The sequence below is a fragment of the Grammomys surdaster genome, unplaced genomic scaffold, assembly GCF_004785775.1.
Source record: "Grammomys surdaster isolate TR1022 unplaced genomic scaffold, NIH_TR_1.0 126133, whole genome shotgun sequence".
Classification (NCBI taxonomy): domain Eukaryota; kingdom Metazoa; phylum Chordata; class Mammalia; order Rodentia; family Muridae; genus Grammomys; species Grammomys surdaster.
Genome location: NW_021620941.1, coordinates 1,718,339 through 1,736,925, shown reverse-complemented (window position 1 = coordinate 1,736,925; position 18,587 = coordinate 1,718,339). Strand labels below are relative to the sequence as shown.

General features: G+C 50.1%; 1 protein-coding gene across 1 annotated transcript in view; it reads left to right on the top strand.

Annotated features, from left to right (window-relative positions):
• Fam102a (family with sequence similarity 102 member A) overlaps window positions 1–18,587 on the top strand; it is a 33,614-nt gene that overhangs the window by 12,277 nt on the left and 2,750 nt on the right. The window contains exons 2-10 of the mRNA XM_028757088.1: window positions 10,345–10,465; window positions 10,684–10,713; window positions 12,466–12,582; window positions 15,058–15,104; window positions 15,243–15,400; window positions 17,094–17,198; window positions 17,285–17,501; window positions 17,974–18,095; window positions 18,189–18,258. Coding sequence (XP_028612921.1) covers window positions 10,345–10,465; window positions 10,684–10,713; window positions 12,466–12,582; window positions 15,058–15,104; window positions 15,243–15,400; window positions 17,094–17,198; window positions 17,285–17,501; window positions 17,974–18,095; window positions 18,189–18,258 — 987 coding nt within the window. The remainder of the gene's footprint in view (window positions 1–10,344; window positions 10,466–10,683; window positions 10,714–12,465; window positions 12,583–15,057; window positions 15,105–15,242; window positions 15,401–17,093; window positions 17,199–17,284; window positions 17,502–17,973; window positions 18,096–18,188; window positions 18,259–18,587) is intronic.

Below are 18,587 nucleotides of genomic sequence, written 5' to 3'. Positions count from 1 at the left end.
TTGGAGGAGGTGGAGTCCTGTGAGTCAGGGCCTCATGGTGGTGTCTGACCCTGAGCCCTCTGTCCTGTGATTGGAATCTTGGGTAGCTGCTGAGCACAGCTAGGCAAACAGATCTGAGTCATTGCCAGGCTGTGAAGAGAGGTGACTCTGGCTAAACAACTCCTGATTATCTTGTCACCTTAAGAAGTTCAAAGGGCCATGGGGAATCCTATGTGCAGCAGGAGCACCTGGGTAGCAGATGCAGTAATGATGATGGTCCCTGACTCCACAGACTGTAGAGAACAAGGTGCAGCCACATCTGGGAAGCCCCTACCTGGAAGTAGTATGAGAAAGCTTGAGTTTATGGAAATAGACTACAGAGACCTCTCATTCAGTTAGATCCTCAGCACCGTCTTTGAGGACAGGAGACAATTGTTAACGTACATGGACACCCTGCCTCTACTTGGCTCTGGGAGACAAGGGCCTTGCTTGATTCCAACCACACCTATAGACCCAGTTCTGTCTGCACAGATAGGGAGTGCCCTTAGGATGGGCCTGGGTGAAGGTGTCCCCATGACCCGAGTCCAGTCACTTTAGGAACCAGGCCCCAGGGATGGGAATCTCTCCTTCCTCTCACTCCTTCCTCTTTGGGTGATTCAAATACCACCCAGGCCTGAGTCACTGGTCACACATTCCTGGCCACCTGCCACACCTCAGAACATGACAGCTGAGTTTCATTCAGGACTGGGGAAATAGCCAGATCCAATATCCAGGGCAAGGAAAAGGGCTGGGTTAGTGCTTTTTTGCATGCTTCCAGGACCACTTGCCTCTGAGGCCCCTCTCTGCAGGTACTTTTAAAGGGCTAGGCCATGTCCGTAGTTCAGCAGAGGTGCCTATTGTGTTTCATTCAAGCACTAGCAATTCCATGAGCAACAAAGTGACTGAGACCCAATGAGCTCTAGTATTCATGAGTGACAGAGGCTTGCTTGGACCCATCTTTGCCTCCCTATGCCACTCAAGTGAGCCTGCTGGGTATATAGGAAGGGAAGTCCTCTGAGCAGATCCAGCTCAACAGCTCTGTGTGTGCTAATAGTCTTGGTCTTAGGAATTGAAATTGGTACCACATCCCAGTGTAACATCTATTGTGTCTTCTTCCTTAGAATTCCTAGGGCCTCTGTTTTTCAGCACTAACATGGAAAAATGGGTTCAAATCACAGACCTTGGGCAGGTAAATTCTTGTGCCTTGTGTTCCTAGCCTGTGACCTAGGCTATGGATTCTGTGACCATCTCTCCCTTGGTATGAACCCAGATGCAATAGCATCTCTTTCTTCCCTTGTGTGGAATATTCATGGTAAAGGATGAGGTCACAGAGCCTAGGGTTCTGCCATGACAGAGAACCATGCGGTCATTGAGACCTGAGAAGGGTTCTCCTATGTTGACAGATTTCCCAGGGATCCTGGGAATGCAGAGTTGTATCTAGGACTATAGACTACCCCTCAATTCCTGTAAGACCTGCCTCAAGTCCCTCCCTGAGAATCAGTGTCCTGATCTGTGAAGTATGAAGTGAACATATGAAAGCACTTGGCACTCAGGAGGACTCCAGGAGACAGGAACCACAAGACACCTTTGTTTAGTTAGTACATGGAACTGGACCTGCGCTTGGTTCAAAGCTACCAGCTTACTATAGATCCCTTCACTTAAGAGCAAGATCCAGGAACTAGGGCCTGAAGGTACAGCCCAGTGTTAGAACTTTCACCTAGCATGCACACAGCTCTCTTGGTTTCAACCCTAGCACAAGAGGAGGGAGAGGGGCGTGAGTTCAAGCAACTCCTAGCACATTTCAGATTGTGGTTTACAGACATTTGCCTGGGTGGTAACATGAGCTGTTTGCATATCCTGGCCATGGAGCAGAAGGTAGAACAGGACAGCTACATGCCTGCGACTGCAAACAAAGGATGCCAACACCTACCTGTCTTGGGTTTTTTTGAAGGTCAGTCTCCAGATTACATGACTGAAGAGCACTAGGATTCAAACTCAGGTGTGTCTAAATCTGATGCTCCTAAACCAGCCAGCTTGAGTGCCCGTTGATAATTTCACCCTTCTCTGTTGTGCAGTTTCTAAAGCTGCAGTATGCTTACAGTGTGCTTGATGGGGTCAGTTGCCAATGTCAGCTTGTACTCCCAGCCTTTCTGTCAACCCCTGAGCCATTTTTAGGGTTCTTACCAGCAGGGAGCAGAGAAGGCAGCATGGGGCTCATAAGGAGCTTCTGTAAACTCTCCAAGTTGAACACCAAGTGGCTTGGCTTCTAGGAACTTCTTGCTGCCTCACCACAGGAGGAGGGGCGAGCCAGAACTGTAGGGAATGCTTCCCCTGCACGTGGCCCTCAACTCCTGGCAGGAGCCAAACACTGTTGGGCTGCCACGTTGGCCCTCCTGGCCTGCAGCCCCTGGATGGATGCCTTGGCTGGTCCCTGGGGTGGGCCCCTCCCCAGGCAGCTGTGCTGTTCTCTTCGGGAAAGCACTGGCAGATGTTGTCGATTTAAATTGTTTCCTTATATTATTTCCTCATTCAGGCTAGGGCTGCCTCTCATCAACCTAGATTCTAGCTTGCATCACTAGGACCGCTTGTACAAGGAGTCAGGGAAAGCTTGTGGTTCAGGCTGTGCTGGGCAAAGCCAGGGAGGGGCAGGTGGACGGCAGGAGTGGGCACCAAGTCATGGAATTTGTTCTGGTGCCTGTGGGCCGAATCTGAGGATTAGGTCTCTCAGGACCCAGGAGCACAGCTAGGACTGGGAGGTTCTCGGGTCTCCTTGTACCAGAGTTACCTGAAAGATGGATGAAGAGTGGCTTTCAAGGCCCCTGACAGAGCATCTCAACTGGAGCTGATTTGGTTAAGTCCCAAAACAGCTTGTCACATCTGGAGTTATTCTACTCTGCAGGGTGCAGCTAAATGTGCCACAGTGCACAGGACAACTCTCACAAAGAAAATCCCTGTCCTACAGAGCAGGTCCTGGTAGACCTGCTGACAATCTTATTGGTGGTGGGCTAGTAGACATTGTATGCTCACTTGTGTCTGGAAATGCCTGTCATGCTGGGCCTCACACTTTTTTGCTCAGAAGATTTAAGTACCTAACTCTGCCAGTCTAATGTCCCCTACTGAGTATGCCAGTGATGTACTGATGGACATTTATATATTCATCCTCTCTCTCTCTCTCTCTCTCTCTCTCTCTCTCTCTCTCTCTCTCTCTCTCTCTCTGTGTGTGTGTGTGTGTGTGTGTGTTTGCATCATGTGATCACATGTATTGGAGGGATAGAACTTAGGTTGCTAGGCTTGTGTACCAAGTGCCTTTTCCTGGTAAGCCTTTTTTTTCCCCCTAGTGAGACCCAAGGTCACCTTGGAGCCTTATCTCAGGACTGACCTCATATTATTCCCTGAGGCTCACTTTTCCTTGTTTTCTGCTCCTGTAGTAACTGCCAGTCCTGCTTGAACCTTAGCAGCAACTCTAGGGAAAAGTCTCCTTGGGCTTCTTGGTTCCTAGCAACCTATGGCTGGGAGGGAGCTCACATAGCAGCTTGTCACCTCTGTGGTGGAGATCTAGGGCCACCAAGACTCTAGGACCCTATTGCACCTTGTAAACAGTGATGCTGCTAGGTACAGAGACTGTTGCAGTGTGCTTATTCCTGGGGACTATGAAGCCTGACTCTGGGGGACTCCTGATGGGACCGTTGCATTTCTGTCAGAGAAACTGTTGGAAGTAGCTCATATCAGCCTGAACTGCAACCCTCCTCACCCTCTGGGAGCCTCTTTCATCTTGTTTATTGTAAACCAAGAGAGGCAGTAGAGTAGCCTTTCCTTCCTCTTCAGTATCTGTTTACCTTCCTCATTTATCAGGAAACTGAAATGATAGTGAACTAGTGCATCTCACGGCAGGCTGCTGCAGGGAGACCTGGTGTTCTGGGACTTTGTTCCACCCTCCTGGACATCAGTTTCTTTACATGAGAACAGGGATGGCATTTATACAGGCTTCAGGACAGAGGAGGCTTCTTTCAGTTTGAACCATAAACCCCATAGAATTAGCTCAAGGTATGGGTGATGTAATGCACTAGAAGGGCCAGAGAACAGAGTAGAGACCCCACTCTGCCAGCTCTGTCCTAGGCTTTTAGGGAGAGAAGCCATGGTAACAGACAGATGTGGTGCCCATTAGCATGCGGCTCTGCAGGAACTAGGTTGATGGTCTTCTCTACATTCCACTTGAGCTGGCAGTGAGGAAGGAGTCGCCACGACAGCACCATGCAGTGGCATGCCTTTCAGGCTTTCCTTGTATTGCTCCTATTGCTAGAGGCTTTTCTTTCATCTTTACCTAGCTGACCTCAGCTTTGAAACCCTGCCTGTGGCATCAGTGTCCCTAGATTCTGTCCTACTCTGTAGAGTGCGCTTGTAGCCCTTCTTCAGAGATACTGGCAGCCGCCAGCTGGTTCTTGTCTAACACGTTTCCCACTCTGTTCCAGGACACTTTAAGAGGCTCATTCCACATCTGTAGCCTGAGCTGGTGCCTGCAGCCTGCAGTTCTCCATGGGTACCTCACAGAGGTCTGCTTGACAGTTGGATATAGGTCCAAGGGTCTTGCTAAACCAGTCTACATGGCTGCATGGGATAGGTAGAGCCAGTTAGGGAAACATACTGTGAGGTTCCTGTCAGATCCAGAAAAGATCCAGAAAGTCCAGAGCTGAGACCATTGTTTTGTGGGGCACTTACTCTATTTTAGGACAGTTCAAAAATAACTACATGCTGGCCACAGAGACCACAGTGGGTAAAGGGCTTGCCCTGTTTCTCTGGGATTTGCACGTCTAATTATATGTCTTAAAGCTAAAAGCAAAACCTGTCTCTTTAATTACCTGTCCCTGGCAGTGGCAGCAGGGATGCACACCCTAAAACCCCAAGCTGGGAGAGCTGACTGCCAGCCTTCCAGCCCTGATAGCAAATGCCCATGTCACAGTGTGTCCCCACTTGGCAGTGCCTCAGGAGTAGTCATGGACCCCGATGACCTTGAATCATATACTTGCGGCTCAAATCCCTTTGCTTGTAACCACCCATCCTAATTCCCCTTTCCTTTAAAGTTAAAATTTTAATTAGTAGAACTACTCTTAGACAAAACAAAGTACCCCAACAACCCCTCATCTGCAGGTTTGTCAGGCTTGCCGGAGCTATCCCCTTCCTTCTGGCTATTGTCCCTTCGTATCAGTATGAATAGGCCAGGTGTCCAGGGGGTTGGCAGTTCAGAGTTCTGGTCTTCTTAGGGCTAGGATGATCTCTTTGAGGCTTGGTTGTTGCCGTTTTTTTTTTTTTTTTTTTTTAAGTGAGTTATCTGGGGCTGAGAATGCTAAAGATTTGTGATCTTATGTTTGCTGTTGTCTAGCTTCATCCTGAGCCTTGACATCAAGGGAGTGGGTTGCATGCTGTTTACATTTTAGCTATAATTTGTCTTTTCACACTTTCCTGCTTTCTGTGGTTATGGCCCACTGTGCTGATGAATGGGGAGAGATACTGGGTACTGCTATGCATGGGCCTGTGGTGCCCTTGCAGGCCCAGTCTCTGCTTCCTAGCACCTCCCAGCCCATTGAGGTTACAGATGGTATAAGGTGATGCTGAGCTCTCAGCATCCTAGATGCTCTGGGGTCTTTCAGTGTCAGAGGGGCTTCTGCTCTTCCCTAGAGCGGCTGTTTTGTTTTGTTTCAAGACAGTTTCTCTGTTTAATAGCCCTGGCTATCACTTTGTAGACTAGGCTAGCCTCAAACTCACAGAGATCTGCCTGCCTCTGTCTTCTGGTGACTGGGATTAAAGGCATGTGCTGCACTGCACCACAGAGTTAGAAAGACTTCTAACTCTGACCATATTGTATACTCTTAAGACTTCTAGACTCGAAGAGGATTTAGTTCGCTTTACACAGCCATTGTGAAAATTTACAACTGATATTAACAGTTCAGTGAAAACAAAAGGAGCTGGGCATTTAATTCAATGGTCTGTGCTTGCTTAACATGTGCAAAGCCTTAGGGTCAGTCCCTAGGACCACCAGCAGTGAGTGAGAAAAGGAAGAAGGCGAGTGTCAGTGCTAGAATGCTTGTCTGACACTCATAAGTTCCCGAGTCCATCCCTAGAGGGGAAACAATGACACAGTATCTCTCTCTTCCCATCCTCATCTGCAATCTCCAGACACTCACATGCCAGTGGTGGTCCATGTCTGATATCGTGGGCACCTTTGAATTTTCTGTGCATACCATCATGCACGTGTTCTTTTGAAACTAACGAAGATGATATATTGTAGAAGCCCTTCTGGCTTTTTCTGCTGCCCTGCTTGCTGATGAGCAAGAGTACCCCTCCTTCCTTCCCTTCTCTTTGTTTCTTTACTTTTTGTTGTTTTGGTTTTGGTTTTGGTTTTGGTTTATTTGTTTGTTTGTTTGTTTGTTTGTTTCAAAGACAGAATCTCTTGTGTAACCTTAGCTGGTCTCAACTCCGAGATCCATCTGCCTCTGCCTCAGGAGTGCTGGGATTACAGGCCTGTACTATCAAGCCCTACTCCCTTTTCCTTTCCCACCTCCTCCATCCCTCTCAGACATGGCTCCTCTATGTAGCCCTGGCTGTCCTGAAACTAGCTCTGTAGACCAGGCTGGCCTCAAAACCAGAGATCCGATCTGCCTTCCCCTGCCTACTAAGTGCTGGATTAAAGGTGTGTGCCACTGCGCCCAGCTTTCTTTCTCCTCTTGCTACCAGTTTCCTACTTGATGTCCCTAAGTAGTCTGTTACATGGAGGTGTCTCTATTTTTGTGTAACTATGAAGGCATTGGCTACACACCCTATTTCAGCACCCCCATGTGGTCCCTTTGTAATTTGGGGCCAAGACTCCCTCTCTCCCTACCACTCTGCCCCCTTTGTTTCTCCGCACACACATTGGCCACATTCCTAGCACATGTCCCCACAGCTCAGGTTGCTACTCCTAATGTCTTCATCTGGGTCCGTGTGGCTCACTCACTGCTTCAGTGCTTTGGCTTGATGTTTCTTTCTTGCTAAGACCTTCCCTGGCCACTTTTCCCTCACATCTGGGGAATGTGACTAGCCCCTTCACTAGCCCCTGCCCACCTCCTCTCATTTCCTTTCTACCACCTAGGACATACATTGCCTAGGCTTAATGCCAAAGTAGCGTCCCCTCAAAAGCAGGGATTTATTTCTCCACCCAGAAGTTGTACAAGTGCATAGCATACTGAGGATTTGAAGTGAATCCAGTCTGATAATCCTAAACCCAACCTGGCCAGCTCTTGCACCAGGGCTCATGGCTACCTTTTTGACAGCCTTAGTCCTGCCTCTGGGTCTGAGTTCTTGTCTGTCTCATCTCTGCTCTGTCTGGAACCTTGTTCCTTGATAGGGCCTGGGTCTGGTGGAACACCTAGTCTCTATCATCCTGCATGGCCCAGGCCTTGGCCTGGAGTTAACAGTACATCTTTAGAACTTGGGTAAGCTTTGCAGCATTTTCTTTTTCTTCATGTGAAAAGGAGACATGGAAACAGCCACTTTGTGTTGAACACTGTGGGGTGAGGATATGACAGGTACTCAGAAGTGATCTCTTCTGTAATGTTTAGTACACCCTCACTCTGACTCCCTGGGGTCAGACCTGATAAGGCTGCCTGCTGCTGCTTTTCTTCAGAAGTGGGGACATGTAATGCTGATTGTTCAGAGCCTTTAGGCAACAGGAGGGAGGCCCAGGGCTGATCCCAGAAACTCTACCCTGCTCAACTTCCTGTAGAAGGAGGGAACAGGCCTGTCACCTGAGAGCCTGGGAAAGAAGGCTTCACGTGATTTACTCTCCCTGGCACAGCAGGGCTGACCAGAACCACATTTGAGCCTCAGGCTTCCTAGCTGGTATTCCCAAGACAGACTCAAAGGAGGGCAGGCAGTTTGCTGTCAGCCTTTGTTCCCAGACTCTAACCCTAATTCCTCCAGGTGTTTCAAGTGTCCTAGCCTTCCTGCTTCTGCAGGTCTCAAGCAGCTGCTCCTACTCCTAGGTGTGTGTGTTGGGGGGGGGGGAAGCTGAGGGTTTGCATAGAGTGGTTCCCAGTCCTGTCCTCTTTTAGGCTCAGGCCTCAGTTGCTCAAGAGTGACTCTTCTTTGCCCTTCTACTCCCTGCCTATGTGTCTGCTCTCTGCTTCCATCTATGGCACATCCATGGGGGCAAGGCAGCCATGAGCAGACACAGACATCTGACTCCCTGCCCTTCACTGATGTCATACCCTCCTCTCCCCACTGCCAGTCCTCATTGATGTTTCTGTTTACCAAGCATATTCTCATGCTGGGGCCTTTGCTGGTCACCCTTAGCTCATTCCACTCTGAGTTTTGCTGAGGTATCACTGCTATAAATTCTAGACACCTACCTCAAGTAGCAGCTCTGCCTTATCTCTCTCCCAACTCTCACCTTCCCTGCCCTGCCTTTCCTGTTTCTATTTATCAGATGTTCTGTACGTTTTCTGTTCTACTGACAAATTTACCATGTAATCAATTTACTTGAGATGTATAGTTCAGAGTTTGGGTTTTGTTTTTTATTTTTGTGTTTTGGTGCTTGGTATGGAGCCTAGGGCCTTGCATATGATTGGCAAGTGTTCTTTCCCACAGACAGTGGGTCTTCAGTTTCACAAGGCTGTATTCTCCTTGCTACAGTTATCTGCAGACCGTTTTCATTACTGCACCAAGAAACCCCCCCCCACACACACACACATTAGCTGTCACTATTTTCCTAACCCCTGACCCCTGGTAGCCACCAGACTACTTTCTGTCTTTCTGGGCATTTCTTACAAATAAAATCTACACTAGACTCTCTTGTATCCCTGGCTGAATTTAGCAGTAATGTGTTCAAGGTTAGTAGCACTCTTGGGTTACTAACTCAAGGTTAGTAGTGAATGCCTCCTTCCTTTTATTACCAAAGGGCACTACACCTCAGGAGCAGACCACACGTGTTTATCTTCACCACTGGGGTGTTTGGGTTGCTTTTGCTTTTTAACTATTGTGAACAGTGCTCCTTGGCACATTTATATGCAGGTTTTGGTATCCATGTAGATTCTGTTTTTGTTGGGTGTGGACCTGAGAGTAGAATTACTGGGTCACATGGTAATGTGGAACTGCTGGGCTCACAAGCCCAATAAGACTTCAACTGCCAGGTTTTCCTGCCTTTTGAGCCCCTGAGCCAATGTGGCAGCCTGGGGCTGTCTCTCAGCTAGGCAGCCTGGATTGCAGCCTGCTTTGTATGTCCTGGGCTCTGAATCCTGTTGGAGGCCCAGTGTCACCAACTTTAAAAAAGGGTGGCACAGATTCACAACCACTGAGGTGTGAAGCAGGCAATGCCTGACTATAGTCCTCTTTGACCCTCACCCCAAAGGAGGAATCTGGCAGGTATCCCATGTTTCTTGGGTCCCTCAGGGTATGGGAAGGTCCTGTCTTGGCTCTCTGCATGACTGTCCATCCAGGTAGTGGGGTGCACTGGATGGAGATGCTGTCACACACCTCCTTCTTCCCGTGCCTGGCCCTTCCTGAGCACCAGTTTTGCCAGGGTGGGAGTGAGCAGGGACTGTGCACTGCTGTCACCCCACATCTTGCTGAGCCCCCCCACAGCAACTGGATGAAGATTGAATGAGCTGCTATCAGAGTTCACATCCCATAATGGCCACCTTGTTTACAAGTGCTGGGTCGTTGATGTGGTCTCATTCCAGGGCAGGAAGGTTGGAATCTTACCTGGTACCAAAGAACCTTCATTTTCCCATAGACAGTGGCTGTCAGGCTTTTGCCAGCACTCTGAACAGGCTGTGGTGACTACTAACTCTGCAGTTCTTTGAATGGTGCCTGGCACTTGGGAAGCAACATGTAGCATTAGCTGTTGTGGTTATTGTCGTTAGAGGAGTCTGGCTGAACCCAGCTGTGGGCCCAGTAGACTGGTGGGAGATCTGGGGAGCTGACCTAGCCCTGGCCTCTTACCTGTACAGTGAGTTGAGTGAGTCCATCCTGGGAAGACTGAAGTGGGAGTCACATAAAATGGGCAGCAGGAACTTGGGAGTATAGGAACAGCCAAGGTCAAGGAGCGAGGAGTAGAGGCTCAGCACACCAGTGCTCCTGAAAGGCTAGCTGCCTTAGCCTTTCCTCGCCTGGGAGCTGCTTTTTGATGTTTCATTTCTCATTTCATCCTTTTTGCGCGTTGACGATCATGCTAGTGTGGTCTTACGGGAACACTGGCAGTTGGGCCTGTGCTCTGTCTGTGACAGGACTGGAGTGGGGGGGTCCACATTAACCGCACGCTCACCTGTCCCATGTTCACCTGTCGTGTCTCTGCAGGGAGGAGGTGCAGGAGAACTGTGTGCGGTGGCGGAAGAGGTTCACCTTTGTGTGTAAAATGAGTGCCAACCCAGCCACAGGCCTGCTGGACCCCTGCATCTTTCGAGTGTCTGTGCGCAAGGTGAGGTGGGTTCATGTCACTGAGCCTAGGGACTGTGAGCTCAGAGCGGAGGGTGCATGGGGGCCTGATGACCTGTGGTTTTAGCCCCCTTTCCTACCATGTCCGCTTCAAGGAGAATTGTGGGTTGTTTTTGTGTTCTTTTCTCATGGTGCTTTTGGGAGATTTGTGAGAGCCTAGGGTTCCTTAGTCATACTCTATGTGTCTCTGTCTTTCTACAGGAGCTGAAAGGTGGGAAGGCCTATTCCAAGGTAAGAGGGCCGTGCGGGAGCCTTATTTCATACCACTCCCTTCTTCCTTTTCCTAGGATTTCACTAGTTAGGCTAGGGATTGAGTAAGGACTTAATAAGATCTCCCAGCCTCTGCCTCCGAAAGGTTAAAAGGGTGTGCAACAAACAACACCCAGCTTCTATACTTTGTGCGTTTTGCTGGAGATTGAACCCAGGGCCTCACACATGCTAGGCAAGTTTTCTACCACTGCCTCTGATTTTCTAAGGAAAAAAGAAACATGCATACAAAACTGAATGTAGTATGCATATGACTTAGAGAAATGGAAATAGGGTGCTATGTGTACATGTGTGTTTAAAAGTGGCAGTTGTTCAGATTGATGTACACATTCTGCAGCTTGAGCTCTTTACTTACCCAGTGCATCCTGGGCATCTTTTCAGGTCACCTCAGGCCTCTATTCTTTCTAATGGCAGCAGCATCTCTCTGTGTGCTGGTGATAGTCAGCCGTTCACTGCTATTGTAGAGCTGTTGATCCCAGGTCTTCATTAGTGCCTGTCTTCCACAGCCACCTCCTCCCCTGGCTTCAGCCCCTATGATTAAAAGCTTCTCTATGGGAACAAGTGGGAGAAGATGACCTGGCTTTAAGTGAGCCTGTTCTGTCCTCCATCTCTGTTCTCTGGAGTACTCCTGGTCAGCCCAGCTCAAATGGGATGTACCTTCACCCTGTGGGAGATACCTGAGATAAGGGGAGTATGGGCTCAGATATCCCCACTGCTAGGGCTCCAGAAGCCCATAGCTCTTCATGCCCTGGCTCAGAATTAGAGGGGCCTGTCAGAGGGTAAGTGTCTCCTGTTTACTCGTGAGTAAGGACCGCCAGTGTATAGCCAATGAGCCTCCAGCCCACATCAGATGCTGCCAGACCTTTCCCTGCTGTTCCATAGCAGAATCTCACCATGGAATTTATCCCATTATGCAGACAAGGAAACCAATACACTCAGAAGGACTAAACTGTAAAATGGGGTCCATCTGAGTCATTACAAGGGCTTGAGTCAAAACCTACTTTTCTTACCCTGAAGCTTGTGCCCCTGAAATCAAGACTTGGATGTAACTGGCGCACAATAAATATCCAGTTAGTTTGCTACCCTGGTGCTCCCCAAGCCTGGCACTCCCTCTATTCCTCTTTCTATTCAGGTAGATGTGGAGTCTGTCTGACTCTCCAGTGCTGCTGCTCTTGCCCTTTCTCTGTCTCACGTACACACATCCTAGGAGGAGCAGCTCAGCTCCTGGGTTCATGTCCTTACTCTAGCCCTTCACTCTTCCCTCCACTGGGACTTCATGGTGATTCTGCCCGCTCTGTAGTATCTCATCCCCCTACCGTGACACCAAGTTCCCACGGGCCTTCCTTCTCCTATGCCTGCTCTTCTGTCAGCTCCCTACAGGATGGCCTTGTTTCCCTGGGAACAATGTGTCTGTGTCACAGACAACAATGTCCTTTCATCTCAGGCATACTGGCCGTAGTGCACCCTGGGACTGCACACAAAGGGTGCTTTGTGCCACATGTGAGCTTCTTGCTTTGCCACATTGGTGCTGCTGACCCAGGATCCTGTCCTTGAGTCCTGGTTATACAACAGTCAGTGGGGCTGTGGTGTGAGCCTGCTCTCCCCTGCCCTCCCCAAGTTAACCCTTCTGTTGCATCTGTTGCCCAGCAGCCGTCCTCCCTGCAGCCTTCCACTTTTTTTTTCTCTCTCTCTCTCTCTCTCTTTTTCTCCTCTCAGCTGGGCTTCACTGACTTGAACCTGGCCGAGTTTGCAGGCTCAGGCTCTACTGTGCGCTGCTGCCTGTTGGAAGGATACGACACCAAGAATACCCGGCAGGACAACTCCATCCTCAAGGTACCAGGGCTCTACCAACTCTTCTGCCTTAACAAGGGGTAGGGGCAAACATATCTCCTCATCAGAAACACAAGTTCTCTGTGAGGATGCTGGCTATGAGTCATGGCCTCAGTTTTCTCATGCATGGTTGGGTGTGACCCCAACCTTCCGTAAGGGGCTTGATTAGCACCTTTGTCAGTCCTTTTTTATCTCATGACCCTAACAGCAAGCACAGCCTATGCATGTAGTGTCTGTTATTACATCCAAGTTTGAATACAGGGAGTGGTGACAGCATAAATTCCATCATTTGCCCTAGGTCATAAGCAGAGCTGGCATTAACCCACCAGTCATTTAACCACATAGCCTAGGTTCTAATTGTTGCCCATCATGATCTGAGACCTCCTGGCTCCTGGTGAGGTATCAGTGAGCAGAACTCATGTTCTGGACCTGTGCACACCATGTAGGGAGAGCACTCTTAAGGGCTGCAAGGTCTCCAGGAGCCCAGGTAGCTTCTTCCCTCAGGCAGCTGCCAATTTGTCTTCTTAGGAAAGGAAATATTCAGCTATCTGTACTAGCACACCTCTTCATCCCTTTCCACAACCTCTTACAGGCTGACCAAGAAAACAGGGTTGCCTAAACACCATGTCTGAGCTGACCTAGGAGTGCCAGCTGTGCCTGGCACAGAGCTGGCCATGATGTAATCAACAGGACCTGAGAAACGTCCAAATAGATTTAGGCTGGTAATGTGGCATGCTGTGTAATCCCAGAATTTGAGGCGATCATGAGTTGAGCCAGCCTGAACTATATACAGCAAGAGCCATATACATCTGTCTTTAAAAAAAATGCTGATACATGCCCTTAATGCCTGTACTCAGGAGTCAGAGGCAGGTGGATCTACATGAGTTCTAGGGCAGTTAGAACTACACAAGTCCATGGAGGGGTGGGGGAGAGGGAGGGAGGGAAGGAAGGAAGGAGGAAGGAGGGAGAGAGGGAAGGGAAGGAAGGAAGGAGGAAATGAATTGGAAGGTCCAGACTGGTTGGTGGAAAGTCTTCCCCAGTAGGCCTGTGCACTCAGGACAGTTGAAGAGGCCTGGGGCCAGGTGGCCTCAGGTTCAAGACTTGCTCCCCTATATCCTGTCTGCTGAGTTTTGGGAAGTCAGTTGTCCTCTTAGTCTTTCTTGGTACCCTGAACTTGCAACTGGGGTGTCAGCTACTTTGTAGGCTGCTGTCATGGCTGAGTGATCTATAAAAAAGACCAAGCCCTGAGGCTGTGGTGATGCTCACACTGAGGTCCTAGGTGGTCTGGGATCTGAACTCTCCTTTCCATCTTGCTATTCTCTGCCTCCACTCCATCTGAGCCGTATTTGGGGACTCATACTTGACCATGTTTAGACCATTGGCAGAGTCGTTGCAGGTGGGTGTTAAGTTCCATACCAGCAGCATATTTTACTTCATTTTCCAAAAACTTTTGCCTGGTGATGGTGGCGCACACCTTTAATCCCAGCACCTGGGAGGCAGAGGCAGGCAGATCTCTGAGTTTAAGGCCAGCCTGGTCTATAGAGTGAGTACCAGGACAGCCAGGGCTACACAGAGAAACCTTGTCTCTAAAAACCTAAAAAAGGAAAAAACCTTTTCCCCAGCCCCTGCTTGCCATGATGGGCCCTGTGGGGCTCCTTGAGTCCTGTTCCCCAACTCAAGGTTCTGTTCTCACACACGTGGGCAAAGCAAATGTGAGGGAATGTGGTCCCTGAAGCTCACAGTCCAGTTGTAATTTATAATTGCAGGAGCCAACTTGCTCCCCTCAGGTGCAAGATGTCCGGCAAGTGACCCTTGTCTGTCAGCGGTCTGTCTGTCTGTCTGTCTGTCTATCTATGTTTTTCAAAGCAGAGTTTCTCTGTGTAGTCCTAGCTGTCTTGTAGCTCATTTTATAGATCACACTGGCCTTGAATTCACAGAGATCCACCTGCCTCTACCTCCAGAGTGCTAGGATTCAAGACATGGGCCACACTCCCAGCTTCTTCCACTGGGCTCCCCGTTCTGTCCTCCACACAAGATACAGGCTTCACTGTGGACAGGTGTCTTAGGGTTTCACTGCTGAGAACACACACCATGTCCAAGTCAAGTCTTATAAGGACAACATTTAATTGGGGTTGGCTTATAGGTTCAGAGGTTCAGTCCATTATCATCAAGGCAGGGACATGGTAGCATCTAGGCAAGCTTGGTGCAGGAGAGTCTGAGAGTTCTACATTTTCATCTGAGGGCTGCTAGTGGATGACTGACTTCCCTGCAGCTAGGATGAGGGTCTTAAGCCCATGCCCACAGTGACACACCTACTCTTACAAGGCCACACCTCCTAATAGTGCCATTCCCTGGGCCAAGCATATACAAATCATCACAGCAAGTGACATGGGAAAGGACAGAGTTGGGATTAGAACTCAGAGGCTGCCCTGAGCTGGGTGTTAGTAGCTAGTGATAATTTCTACCTTCTATCCATAGGTCACCATTGGCATGTTCCTGCTCTCTGGAGACCCCTGTTTCAAGACGTGAGTGTCATCCTGGCTATAGGTGGGGACAGGGGTCATGAGATAGATTCTTCCTTTCTCCAGGTTCTGGGGTACCTCTGTCTCTATTTGATCCTGAGATTCGGGCACCCCAGTCACATACCCCTCTGTCTTCCCAAGGCCACCATCCACTGCCAAGTCCATCTCCATCCCGGGTCAGGATTCCTCCCTGCAGCTGACGTGTAAAGGTGGTGGGACCAGCAGTGGTGGCAGCAGCAGCACCAATTCCCTAACTGGGTCCCGGCCCCCCAAGGCCCGGCCCACTATCCTGGGCTCAGGTACCAATCCTCATCTGCCTATCTCTCCCCTGCCTGTGACCTCAGCTTCTCCCCTGAACATCCTGTCCCGGGAAGATGCTTATCAAGAGGTGGGTGCAGGCATGGTAGCTCACAGCTTTAATTCTTTCACTCAGAAGATAGAGGCAAAAGGATCTGTGAGTTCCAGGCTAGCCTGGGCTATCAGTGAGACATTGTCTCAAAAAAGAGGGTGATGGGGCAGTGAAGAAGCAGCATGCTTCTGCTAGTGCCGCCATTGCTCATGTGTGAGTACCGTGATAGCCTCAACCCCACATTCCCTCCCAGAGGTACTCAGCACTGGGAGGCAGAGAAGCCCCAAGATGATTAGTGAGCAGCTAGCACATATGGCCTCCAGACCTGAGACCTAGGATGGACTTAAGTACCAGGGCTTGGCTTTTCCTTACGGCTCTTCCCTATGTCTAGCTTTCTTGTAGACCCAGCAAACCAGGTGAGGTCCAGAGCAGAAAGCTGCTGTTCTCGCCTGCCTTGACTTGGTCTGTACAGGAATAGGGGCTTCCCGGGACCACTGTGGTCTCTAGCTTATGGAGGCTGGTGAGCAGAGGAGACAGCCATCTAGACAAGGTTATCTCAGCACAATGTTGCCCTTGAGGGGACTAAAAGGAGCAGTTCTCTTCAGGCAGAGTGGTACTTGAAGACCAATGTGTGTTAGCAGCTGGTTCCCCTGCCACATGCACAAAACATGTTGAGAACCTGAACCGGTTGGCATGTGCATGTCATCCCAGAGTGAAAAGGTGGAGGCAAGAGAATCCGAAGTTGATTTTGCATCTACATAGTAAATTCAAAGCTGTCCGGGACTGCGTAGGAGTGTATCTTAAAATAAAAAACGGGCATGGTAATCCACGTCTTTCATCCCCAAAGTCAGAGGCGGGTAGATCTTTTGAGTTACAGGCAGCTTGCTCTTTATAATGAATTTAGGCCATTTGCCTATTGAGACCCTATCTCAAACAAACAAACAAAACCCTGCCTGCCTGGCCTTGGTGGGGGTCTGGGCAGATCTGAGTTCAGCCAGTAGCCTGGTTATATATGCTCATCTCTGGAGTGGAGGAGGAAAGGGTGAGTCCAGTTCTTCCCTCCTGTGTTGGTTGGCAGGACTGGGATGTATGTATCCTAGGTCCCCCCCCGCCCCCCAGGCCCACCTAGTTCTCTGTGTTTCGAGTGCTAGGGAGGTTTGCTTTGAAGTGACCTGGAGCATCCTCCACCGGATTTCCTAGATTTGTCCATGAGCCCAAGTTCATGCCAGTTTCAGGCCTTTATATGCCATCCCTGTGTCTGGAAGGCCCTGTGCTTGCTGCCTTCTCTGTCTCCCCTCCTTGATGTCCTAAAATGGCATTAGGTGATCTGGGAAGAGCCTTCCCTGATCCACAGACTGACCAGGCCCTCCCTGCATGTATGCTGCCTTTGCTTCACACCACTCACCATGGTTGTGGATAACCAGCTAAGATTTTGTCCTCAGAGGTCTTTGACAGATGTTCCCAACAGCTGTTTGTAGAATGGGTAACCTGGGTACCGAGGGTAGCATGTGGCTTGCCGAAAATTGTTGTTCCTCTAGCCCTTGGTTGTCAGTATGCAGAATGGAGTCACAGTGCCCCGTGGAAGGCTTGTTGAGAGTTGCAAATGAGGTGGCTCCTTACTGTAGCTTTGATCCTCTCCCCAGGACTACCAGAGGAGCCAGACCAGAGTCTGTCCAGTCCTGAGGAAGTGTTCCATTCTGGCCACTCCCGCAACTCCAGCTATGCCAGCCAGCAGTCCAAGCTATCTGGTGAGTGGTCAGGACTTACACTTGGGACCTCCCACAGCCCTGGGCCCTTGTAATCACCTTCCCAATATTGTCTACACCCCTCCCAGGCTACAGCACCGAGCACTCTCGTTCCTCTAGCCTGTCTGACTTGACACACCGCAGAAATACGTCCACTAGCAGCAGCGCCTCTGGTGGTCTCAGCATGGCTGTAGAGGGTCCTGAGGGCATCGAGAGGGAGCATCGGCCCTCTGAAAAGCCACCTCGGCCTCCTGAGAAGCCACCACGCCCCCCACGTCCCTTGCATCTGTCAGACCGCTCTTTTCGGTGAGTCCCATTGTTTGGGGCTCCCTGGTAAACAGAATCCTTCCAGTGCTCCCTCTAGTTCTTCTTTGCATCTGACCATACAGAGTTAGAATAGATTCGCCATCTCAGAGTGCTGAGTGGTGATTTAACCAACTGCTAAATGTAAAAGCGCAGCCCTGGGCTAGGCGTGTGTACCCTTGCTTAGACAGTGCTGCCGTTTGTGGTTTTGTGTATTAGTCTGTAGAACTGACAGACCTTGTTTGAGCCGTAGATCTACTGCACACGTGTCGTTAGGCTTGTGGCAGGCTCCTTAGCCTCTTAGTCCTAGTCAGTTGTCTGTCAGCACCTGCCCTGAGGGTGGATGGGATGGCTAAGTGAAGTGCATAATGGGGTGTGCATAGAACGTTCTAGAGCTGTAGGTGTTGGAGTTTTATCCTTGTCTTGTTGCTGAAGCTGTCACTGTGCTGTCATAATTTTGTTCCTCTCCCCCAAGGAGAAAGAAGGACTCAGTGGAGAGCCACCCAACCTGGGTGGATGACACTCGCATTGACGCCGACGACATCGTGGAGAAGATAATGCAGAGCCAGGACTTCACCGAGGGCAGCAATACCGAGGGTGAGCTGCCCGCGCCCAGCCAGCCGGGGCGATGGTGGCCTCCAGACCTGTCCCTGTCCCTCTCAGCCGCTGTCCTCCCTTATGTCCCCACAGACAGTAACCTTCGGCTGTTCGTGAGCCGTGATGGCTCCACCACACTGAGCGGCATTCAGCTGGCCAACAGGTAGGGGCTAGGGACAGGGAGGTGTGGTAAGGCAGCCATGGGATCCTAGGCCTTGCTGAGCTCCAATAGGCAGGGGTGTCCTGGGAGCTGGGAACATGTCTTTGGAACTTCTGGATCCAGAGCCCAAAAACTTTAGGAAGGGTGTGTCTTGTGGTGCTCTGCTGACCCCTGTTGGCTGAGGCTAGAAATTACACGCACCCTCTCCCAGCATTCCTGGGCTGCAGTGGGTGGAAGAGCAAGAAACCAGGGGGACCTCCTTACAAAGGTGATAAAGACCCTCCTTAGACCATTTGCAAAATGAGAAGCCAACTCAGAGACTGCAGGAGGGA